Source organism: Coregonus clupeaformis, chromosome 30 (genome assembly GCF_020615455.1).
Source record: "Coregonus clupeaformis isolate EN_2021a chromosome 30, ASM2061545v1, whole genome shotgun sequence".
Taxonomy (NCBI): domain Eukaryota; kingdom Metazoa; phylum Chordata; class Actinopteri; order Salmoniformes; family Salmonidae; genus Coregonus; species Coregonus clupeaformis.
Window position 1 is genome coordinate 51,642,931 of NC_059221.1, and position 11,098 is coordinate 51,654,028.

Genomic DNA, 11,098 nt, shown 5'->3' on the forward strand with positions numbered 1-11,098 from the left:
AACACAAGACATGGTATCAATAACAAGGTACAATGAGCCACCTACAATTCCCCACATTGTAGCTTCTTGTCATGGTTGTTAGCTATCTGAATCATACCACCACACGGCCTTCTGCCTCATCGATGCGCGCACATCATTCGTGACGTTGTCAGCCAACTCATCTATAGGTCATTCAAACTTTCTCCATCAGGTTTGGTTTCCCCCACTTCTTTCAAAGATGTTCTTGATTCTTTTAGCTCTTCCTCCACAGACCTCCAGCTGTTCCTGGGTCTTTCCGGTTTCCTTTTCCCCCTGGAACTTCCAGGTTATAGATAATAAATATTATAGATAAGTGTTCTTTTAGGTGTTGTTGATATAGAGAAATTAGCTTGCCCAGCCTTCAGAGAGTGAAACAACCCAACCAAAACCCCCAAAAACACTCGGATCACAGTTTAACCAATAGTATTTAATGGTTTATGCAATTCTCTGCTAAGGCCCAATCTCCTCCCAACAGTACAGTATAATGGGTAAACCAGTCCCTTGCATTTTATTTGCAAAATATTCATTAAAACAGACCTAAATAAATATGTGTTTTCATGAAGGGGGCAAATACTGAAAAGAGAATAGGACAAAAAAAAAGAAAACAAATGTAAAAAGCACCAACTGCTTTTTTCCTTAAAATTGGGTAAACGTAAAAGTAACACTTTTTTTAAAAAGGGACCATTCATTAGTTTTCCACTTCATATATCATGTAACACAACTAGAACCAATATAAAAACTGCAGCGGAACAGCGCCACCATCTGGAAGTCTTACACTTTGGTCATAGGATTTAAAACAGACATGGGGGAGTGAGGGGAGAGCATGCCTCCCTTCAAAAACTACCTGGACTCAGGAGAGCAGCTTAAATGAATGAACGCCATAGGTCTTCTTCAGGTCCAGTCTAAAGGCAGGCTAGACTGGTACTGTCAGTCAGGGGAGGGGGTTGGATGACAACCAAAGCATTTATCAAAGGAGAACCCAGACTATCTGGGATGACTCCGAGGCATGGTGTGTGTGTGTATATGAGATGGAAAACAGAGTCTTCCAACAGTCCCTTCCATTTCTCCAAGCTAATGCAGCTCTGTTCCATTCTTCTCCTTTCCTTCCATCTAAAATTGTTGAATTTCCCCACTTCTCCTCAGCTCAGTGCCATGACCCCCTCCTCACTGTAGGGGGACCCTAGGGCTTTGACCCCCAGAACAACACCACCCTTCAGGGGAGGGAGAGACAGGGAAGCTGGGTGGGTGGACATGGGGGATGGAGGGCTCCAGGTTGCAGTTGGAACACACAGATTACCCCCCCTCCCCCTCACCCATGATTCCTCACGCTCCCCCTGCCTGCACCCAAGAGGTTTCCCTGGGGTGCTGAGCCCATGGCAGGACATAGCAGGATGGTAAGTGGTGAGGGGGCTGAATCAGGCAGCCACCCCTACCTCCACCTTCCACTCAGGTCAGTCAGTCAGTTCCTAGTGAGATAGATAGTGAGGGCTCAGTTTGAGGCGCTGCTGTTGGAGGAGCTGGAGGTGGAGGGTAGAGCCGTGCCAGCGGCCCCGGACGTGGCCACAGACTTGCGGATGTGAGGCATGAGGAAGGGGTCACTGGCTAGCTGGTGCACATCGATACGGTCCTCCTTTCGGTAGACTAGACAGCGCCTTATAAAGGCCTGGAGAGAGATAAGGAGGGGACATTTAGAGAGGGTGTGACTGGGGAAGAGTTTGTTTACAGAGCAGAAAGAGATGAATGTGTAAAGTAACATACAAGTGAAAGAGGGATGAAGAAACAACATCAGGTGAGGAAGATTTTAAGGAATGGACTAACAAATGACAGAGAAAGGTGAGGGACAGACAGAAAACAAGTAGTACCTTCGCTTCTGGAGTGACCACTGGTTTGGGGGGAAACTGCACCTCTGTTGCCTTCAGTATTGTGTTCTCCTGTAGGATGTCCTGTTGAGACTGGTTATGGCCAAAGGGCTGGAGGGAACGACAAAGAAAGAGCAAAAGGTAAAAGTTAGCGACACAAACCGTCCTCATCTCTTAATGGAATATAAAGAGTATGAATACAATTCTGAGAGTAGTTAGTAGTGTGTGCGTGCTTGCTTGCATTACCTTGCGTCCATACAGAGCCTGGTAGAAGATGACTCCCACTGACCACACGTCCACCTTGTTGGAGATTTTAGGAGGCTCTTTACCCACCACAAAGCATTCTGGGGGAAGGTACCTGCAAGGGAAGATGATTTATTAGAGCAACATTCTTTCCACAATAATAACATATGAACGATCATCCAAACAAGATCCCATAAAAAAAAAATATATATATATATTTTGTGTGGAGCCTCACCAGTAGGTCCCTGCACCCTGCGAGGTCAGCTCCATCCCGTCCACTGAGTTGTAGCTGTCGTCGTCCATGATCTTAGACAGGCCGAAGTCGGTGATCTTGATCTCCCCACAGGCTGTGCCATTCACCAGGAGGATATTGCCTGAGGAAACATCAAGTCAGAGGTCAAGACATAAAGGTCATAATGAACATGGACATTTCTCAGTAATATACTGTCAAGGCTGGTTTATACTTGGTCTAACAACATGTCTGTAGACAATTCGAATGTGACAAGTTGCGCTGGTTAAAACAACATTTAATTTATACTCCGGTGGAATGTCTGTAGACCGTCGTTGAGACTGTCGGTTTCTTTGTCGCAGACAGATGAAAAGAAGTGTGTTGTCATGGTTGCCATTACCTTGAACAATTATCGTGTTGAGAGTTTATTTTCCTGTAATAATTAATAAAAATGTGCAAATGTTATGACGTCAGCTACGCTCTGGTCATTATTGGAACTGCCTAGCCTTCTAACGAGCTAGAAATAAACCAAAACATTGTTTCTAAAGTTGCTTTTAGTTGTCTGGCTTGCTAGATTGACATATATCGAATTCGTTTTTTAAACTGATGGGTTTATTGGTGTTAAAATACAGCAGTTATAAAGTGCAATTTGGACCACCAGGCTGCTGTCATGCATATCATAACAACAACGACAAGTTTGATGTCAGACAACTATAGAATGTTCATGATGTCACTGTGACAACAGTCTACAGACTGTCGATGTCGATAGATCAACAGTAAACCAGCCTTAAGAGTCAAAAGAGACCTTTCACTCAGTTATCTTGTCTCGTTTTAGTCTGCCGTCATCGTTTCAACTTGCTTTACATGCAAGTGATCGCATCAGTGTAAGTGTTGACCTGGTAATACTATTGCAGTGTAACTGCTGCCATGCTAGCGTCCGTGCGATCCGTTGCTGTGTGTACCCACCAGGTTTGAGGTCGTAGTGGATGATGGGCGGGCGGATCTCGTTGAGGTACTTGAGGGCGTTGACCATCTGCATGATGATGGAGCGGCCCTCCTTCTCTGACATCAGCTTGTGCTGCTTCAGGTAGAAGTCCAGGTCGTTCCCCTCACAGTACTCTAGAACCGTACAGAACCTGGAACACAACGAGACAGAGGAACCCACAATGAGGTATTGTTTCATCTCGAACCGTACAGACCCTGTGACATAACGAGAGAGAGAGAAAGGATGTGGCACTGTTTAACTCTAGACCTGCACAGAACAACGAGAGCGAGAGTTGAATCGGCTGTGTGGTACTGTTTTAGTTTAGAACCATACAGAGCCTGTTCCACAACGAGAGACAAAGGAACCAACTGTGAGGTACTGTTTCAAAACAGTAGGATACAGAGTTGAAAGAAAAATTAACACCAGAATTAGAAACCCCCAAAAAACTCATGTTCTATTCCAAAGATTTGTTGGATATGTTCTGCTGCTGTTTGAGAGGGGGGACTTACGAGTCTGTGTCGAGTGAAAAGTAATCGTAGAGTTTGACTATCCGCGGGTGGTCCAGCTCCTTATGGATTCTATACTCTCGACATGCGTGTCTGAAACAGAGAGAGACCACGTTTAACTCCAATATTAAATCCAAAGTGCTTTTATTACCCATATCACTCTGAGAAAAAGGTTTGTCTATCTTATCCAAAAGCATCTATGATAAGAAATAGACAACACTCACTTGTGGTAGTTTTCCTTCTTCTCCTCCCTCCAGTTCTTGTTCAACTGGTGGATTTTGACTGCGACGTATCTCTGCTCCGTTAGATCAAAGGCCTTCAAAAGTGATAGAGACATGACATCAATATCAATTCCAAATAAATAATTCTAACATCACATCCATTATTCGTTATCATATCTGAGAGAAACCTGGCACCAATATGAAATCCTATGAAAACTTGGCACCGACTTCAAAAATTGATTCAGGTGAACGTCAAAAGTTCATCATGAGAAATCCTTTAGACTATGTAGTCGCTGTACTTAGTTCAATAGGTATACAACTATGCTTTTGACCATGATGACAAAAGGTCAGTTCCAATGACTGTTGATGAGCGGGCAGAGTGCTCTCACCTTGTAAACTTCACTGAAGCCCCCTCGGCCTAGTAAGTAGAGTAGTAGGTACCGGTCGTTCAACGTAGGGTGGTCTTTGAACCTGTTGTGGAAATCAGACATATTTAGATCAAAAGTCAAAACAGAGAGCACACACAAATAAGAGAACACAGTAACACTGGTAGAGAGCACGTACGTGGAGTTATCCTCGTTGTGGATCCTCTTGAGCTCGCGGATGTGCAGGTTCCGTACGCGCTCCAACCTCTCCAACTCAGCCTGGATCTCTGCCTCCTCCTGCAATACACAGCAAGCATATTAGCTGCTTTTACAGGAACCAACAGATCAACAGTACAAAAAATACATACACACTGCATGTAAACAGCACCCTACCTTCTTGAGATGGCCCAGTCTTAGTTTGAAAATCTCCTCTTGCTCGTGATACTCCGCCTGCGATAACCTGTAAGAAGAAGAAACTCCCCATCATACACAAAACCAAACCTGGGAAAATGTATGCATTTGAACAGAGCGAGGAAGAGGCGAGGTACGTACGCGTCGCTCTCAGCTCCGTTGGCCTTGCTCTTGCGTTTGTTCTGCTCCAGGCTAGGGGGAGGGGTCTGGGCCATGGAGGGTGGTTTCCTCTTGGCCAGAGCCTTCCTCTGTCTCTCTATGTCCTCTCGCTGGGAGTTGATCCTCTCCTGTTGCCTAGAGACAAGACAGACAGACAGGTGACGGGGATGGTCAGTGCTGGTAAGGCTGAGCTAATCTATCCATCTTTCCCTCTAGTGCTGATATGTGCGTGAGAGAGAGAGAGACAGACAGAGTGAGATTAAAAACAACAGAGGAGGGTAGAGAGGAGGAGTATGAAGGAGGAGAGGATGAGATGCAGAGTGAGAGAGGCTTTTGAGTGGCCCTTACTTGATAAGGTTCTGAAAGGCATATCCGTCGGTCCACTGTTCTGTGAATGAGGCACCATGTCGGACGGTGGTGAAGTGACCCAGACGAAGACGGTCCTGCATGCTCTTGTCACGACACGCCATCTTCTCCTGCTTCGACTGGGGGGAGAGAACACACACACACATTATACCTGGGGAAAGCTAGTCCTTGGTCAAGACAAAAGACATGGGTTAAGGTATTCTAGACTCTGGTAGAGACAGAGGGAGAACTCACTTTCTCGATTAGCAGCTTCTTGCTCATGGTCACACATTTGTTCAAGCGTTCTTTGTACCGCTCCAGCATCCTCTGCTGCTCATCCAACTGCCGTCGAAGGTCACAGTTCGCCTGAAACAGAACACAGCACAGGTCAAAATCACATTAAATTAAACAAAGCTGTTTTAAAGTTGTCAGTTGGTCGTTTCTGAGGAGATCTGTTTCCATATCTGGAGAATAAACCTATCTTATGACGAGGCCAAGAACATGTTATTCCATTAGAAGAAAGAATGGAAAACAAAGGCGCATTGATAGCAGATGTGTACCCACCCGCAGTAAGTCATCTATCCTCCCCTCCTTCTTCTCCAGGTCAGAGTTCTTGTTGTTCTCAATAGCATTTAGCTTCTCTACCGTCAGGTCAGACTGCAGGAGGAGAACAGGATGACGAGAAATAGAGATGAAGAGAGGGATGGAATCAAACAGTCATTAGAAACAAGGAGACATGTCATATCATACAGGAGTTATTACAGACATCACCAGTGCTCTGTGTGTGTGTGTGTATGTGTACAGATGGTGTAAGGTAACAGCTACCTGTGTGGCTTTGTGGTTCATGTAGAGGGAGACAGGCTTCAGGGAACAGGTTGAGTGCTCTGTGTTGGCTGAACCCATAGAGGATGGGCTGCCCTGCTGCATCTGGGATACAAAGACATCCACACATACCACTAACATCATGTCATGGACCACAGTAACATTCTGCTTTGCATTCAGGTCAGTTTGAAGGACGTGATAGGTTCGTTAGGAACGGGGGGGAGAAAAAAGGTATAATGAAAAGGGAGGAGGGAGAAGTGAGGGAGAATGCTCACCGTGCCTGGGGGGTTGGAGAGGGAGTGATGTTGTGGGGAGGAGCGGACAACTGGAGGGAGACTCCTGGCAGGACTGGTACCAGGTCCGCTACCCCCCGCAAACTGACAGAGATTTAATGGAAAGGTCAGAAGAAAAGAGTAGGAATTCAAAGCTACATTATGTAGGCTATGCTATGGATGCGTTTTGACAAAAAGTGCGCACACTCACCTCAAAATAATCACTAATTTTCTGTCCTCTTGCTCCTCCTTTCCCTGGAGAAGAGAAAAAAAGGCAGAAAATCTGTGGGCCGTTGATCAACTCTGACACAAAATGGCTGCCGGCAAGGCACGACTGAGGTGCATGAGAGAGATCATGCAGGAAGGGAGAGACACCTCACCTTGGCTGCCGTCATACGGTTCTGCTTTCCTCTTCCTCGTTCTCTGGTCGTTAGGCTTTTTCTCTGGGGTCTGGAAAAAGAGTAGGAGAAACTTTATGACAGTGGAAGATGTATAAAATATCATCTAACAAGAGTGAAAAGATGTATGGCGTCACAGCTGTGGGACTCTGACCTCCAGCTCTTTGTCACTGAGAGAGCCCACGCTGCACAGGCTCTGATTGGATGACTCATTGTGGCCTGAACCCTGTTCAAAACAAACAAACAAACAAACAACCCCACACAATTACACATCAGACAAAGAGTGGAAGGATATGCCAAGGGCAGGAAGGGACTAAACTTAATTCACAGTTAAACCAGGGGTGTGGAAGGGAGGGATGGGGGCTTGTGCTTTCTGTTTTCATTTGACTGACTGTTTCTCCCCATGGCTACTGTCTGGTGAACAGATAAGGTGAGTAATTGTTTGTGAGAGAAAGAGAGAGCAGAAGAGAGTCAGAGAGGAATAAGGTTGAGCTAATATCATCACCATTAGTCTCCACACTGTACCTACCCTAACAATTCTAAATGTCTGTTCCCTAGGTGATGCCTGTCACTCAAATGACTCACTGCTCACTTTTGAATTCAACAGGCTCTGCCATATCAGAGAAACATACTTAGTCATTCTGGACACATAATGCTGCTCCCTCTAACTAAATTGAACCTGAAATTGCTGAACATCAGACATAACTAATGCAGGTGGGAGTAGGTCTCTCTCTCAATCTTTTTCTCCCTCACGCTCTCACCTTTCATTATTTCATCTTCATTCTCTCCAGCCTTGTTCAAATAATTAGAAAATCCTACTACTCAGATAGGGTATTGAGGGCTTTCACTGTTTCCCTGTAAATACATTTTTAGGATGGAAAAACGCTACACCCTGACAGATATAATATAATTGACATTATATATATATAATCTTTGAGAACTAGAAATCACCAAAATAAAAGCTAGCTAGACAGTCAGGGAGAATCAAAAATTCAACAACAATGAATTTAGGAGTATTTTTGGAATAGCTGGATTACTGACGGGCCACGCAGGGTACATGCCCAGGGACACCGATTGGGGTCCCCATTGGTTATGTTATAATGTTTAAGAATAAAAACACAGAAATGCTTAGAAATGCAGGAAATTAGCTTTCCCTCTACAAAATTATCTGAGCTCCATGGAAAAATGCATAGAATTGCAGGAAATTAGCTGAAAAACAGCAAATTTCCCTCTGCCGCCAATTCTGGACCGATTTAAGCCGCGCCCACAATGCTTCTAAGGCAGCTCAGGATGACTGATAGGGAGCAGAGCTACAGGGCTGTTCAAGGCCGAGAGACACAGGCTGAGCTGCCCCCACCATATCCTGGGGCTTTCAGACCTCCAACACCAGGGCAGGCTATATGTCTCTCATTTCTCTCTAGGCTAATACTTCCTTTCTTTCTCTCCCACTCTTTCCACACACTGCAACTCTGTCAGACGGACCCTGGTCAGACGGGCGGTCGTGGCGTGATGCCTTAGCGGGAGCCACCATTTTCTCTGCAACAGCACCATGCTCTGGGCTCAGTTCTGCCTATGGCTGGCATAGAGCCCAGTCCTGGCTTTGATTCGCTCTCTGGGCTCCGGTTCACTTTCCACAAAGGCAGCTCTCTAAGATGGAGTCTACCTCAGCACCACCAGGCAGGACCTCTAATCAAAAGCCAGAGCGTTACTGCCATAACATCTGGCCAGGGTTTCTATGCGTGAGGGTGACCGGCATTCCTGCCCTTCCTTGCCCCACTTCACCCTCCTGCCCGTTCCCTTCTTGGCAGTCCTCGGCACTTGCATATGCAGCCACCACATCATGAGCCAGGAGGACAGGATACCAAATCACACCAGCCAACAAACACAGACACACAGCTCTACATTCTCCAGAGAGAGAGAGGCGGAGGGGGCTAGCCTGTCCCTGGCCAAGCTCAACCAGAAATAGAGAATCAAACAAAGAAAGGGAGAAACAAAGAGAATGGGTGAGAGAGACAAAGAAAGATAGATATGGTCCTAAAATAAATGTGCAATACTAAGATCCCGTTCTGTCAGTCCTACATTAGGGGAAAGGGTGGAGCGGGAAAGGAGCAGGACCCCCCTATATAGGCCTCTCTCATCACCAATGATATAGTGTAGTAACACAGACCTTAGCCACGCCGACCCCAGTGAAGCGAGCCTCCAGCAGCTCCTGGCGCCGCGGGTCCAGGCTGTGCAGTTCTTCCATCATGGCTGCAGGGACAATGAGCAAAAGACACACAATTTGATATCACATCTGTTCACTTTCCATAGCACAGACAAGCACATCCTCTGTAGGTCAATTGGTAGAGCATGGTGCTTGTAACGCCAGGGTAGTGGGTTCGATCCCCGGGACCACCCATATGTAAAAATGTATGCACACATGACTGTAAGTCGCTTTGGATAAAAGCGTCTGCTAAATGGCATATTATTATTATTATTATTATCACACAGAGTAAGAATAAAAGGGGTTGGAAGTCATCTGACAACAGCGTTATGATTTAGTAAAACAACATTTTACATTTACATTTTAGTCATTTAGCAGACGCTCTTATCCAGAGCAACTTACAGTTAGTGAGTGAATACATTTTTCATACTGGCCCCCCGGGGGAAACGAACCCACAACCCTGGCTTTGCAAGCGCCATGCTCTACCAACTGAGCTACAGGACAGCCAGTTCAGGGTTGTGTATAGATGAATGTGTTGATGCATGCAACTATACATTCTTAGAAACTGTGACTCATGGATAACCTCGGACACACCTGTTTTTTGTTTAAAATACCAAAGCAAGCAAAGACTAAACAGGCATGAGCTATGCATACTCTAGTGCTGACATGGGACATTTAAGCAAATATGGTTTGAAAACTGATTACAGTATCGTGATAAGATTAGTGAATCTGATTTAGTCATTTTGCCACATAGTTAACTGGCTAGGTGACGAAGCAGACAGTTTTGGCAAGAAGGGTCAGGCCAGCGACCAACCATCTTGTTAATGTTATTTCAAATCAACTAGCTAGCTGGTCAAATATTACAGGCAGCCATCAACCACTTGCAGGGGACAAAATACTAACAATGAGAGTAACATGATAGACCTGGTCATGACTCATGATCATGTGTTCATTACATTAGTTGACGTGTCAATAATTCAGGTCCCCCTTGGCTAGTCTATGGGTTTGGCTGCCTTGTTGGTGATGGCATTCCAAACGTCCATGTTTTTGTAGCTAAAGGCTTGTTAGCGAACTAGTTAAACTACAGTACATAGCTAACGTCAGACGTTAGCCACCTGGTGCAGCTAACTAGTAACTAGCAAGTTGGTCACTTCGTTGGCGAATATGTCTGCTAGGTAACTAAAAAGCAATATATTTTATATTTCCCAAATATACCTACTTGCAAAATGGTCAATTTAAGAGAGGAATTGATAGCTAGTTAGCTAACTACTTGGCTAAGGGTGATGGATAGCGATATGGCAAATGTTCGACTAACATGTAACGTTAGCTAGCTAGCTAACGTTAGCTACATGAAAACTGCTGTTTTTCAGGAATATTATTCTGACCCAACCCAACGTTTTATGTTAGAAATAAAACATGAACAATACAACTAGACCAAGGTTACCTGTTGTAATTATATTTTCCACGGGTCCAATCTTTATTTGTCCAAGATTCTTGTCTCCCTACCTCGACACTGCCAAACAAGGCCTCGTCCAAATCCCCGTTTTTCGGTGTTGATTTGTTAACCAGTCAGGAGACGATCGTCTGCTTGGCCCCCCAATAACGACTGATAATTCCCTTCTCGGCCTAGAAGACCTGGGGTATCCCGAACCCTCCTTTCTGCACTCCCTACACGGGTATCCCCAGGTTCACATTCCTTTCTTCAAGGGCCGTACCATGCCTCTTTCGGGGTATTTTATCCCGAACAATGGCCATCACTTGCCCTTTTCATCGCACATAGATCCAACAATGTGGGTATTTTGTGTTATAATTTTGTCATCCGATCTGATATGTTCGGTCTAATTCTGTGCTCAATCAGAACAAAGTTGGTGTTCGGCTTCACCTTCCTCGCCCTAGCAAACAATATGTTACGGAAGTTGTGTTGTTCCGATCATTTCAGTTGAATCCGGATCGATTCGGTTCGGTTTCTCTTTTTTTTTTGTAATGTAAACAATAATCGGTAAATCTCCTTTATTCTCGTGAGATTGTTCAAACCACGCCTGCCGCCAAACCTTTGGTCTAG

General features: G+C 45.2%; 1 protein-coding gene across 2 annotated transcripts; it reads right to left on the bottom strand.

The window, feature by feature from the left end:
* Positions 1 to 430: 430 nt before the first annotated feature.
* Positions 431 to 11,032, bottom strand: LOC123482319 (serine/threonine-protein kinase tousled-like 2). Of its 2 annotated transcripts, XM_045209657.1 has the most exons (21): positions 10,481 to 11,032; positions 9,001 to 9,083; positions 6,988 to 7,059; positions 6,816 to 6,885; positions 6,647 to 6,690; positions 6,439 to 6,540; positions 6,167 to 6,268; positions 5,906 to 5,998; positions 5,597 to 5,707; positions 5,345 to 5,481; positions 4,979 to 5,131; positions 4,820 to 4,886; positions 4,626 to 4,723; positions 4,451 to 4,532; positions 4,065 to 4,156; positions 3,844 to 3,933; positions 3,316 to 3,485; positions 2,356 to 2,494; positions 2,124 to 2,235; positions 1,881 to 1,988; positions 431 to 1,681 (listed from the first exon to the last, which is right to left on the bottom strand). In XM_045209657.1, the coding sequence occupies exons 2-21, from the start codon at positions 9,079 to 9,081 to the stop codon at positions 1,508 to 1,510; spliced, it is 2,097 nt and encodes a 698-aa protein (XP_045065592.1). In that variant the 5' UTR covers positions 9,082 to 9,083; positions 10,481 to 11,032; the 3' UTR covers positions 431 to 1,507. The 2 variants fall into 2 exon arrangements, with proteins under 2 accessions (XP_045065592.1, XP_045065593.1); XM_045209658.1 differs by lacking the exon at positions 6,439 to 6,540.
* Positions 11,033 to 11,098: the final 66 nt, after the last annotated feature.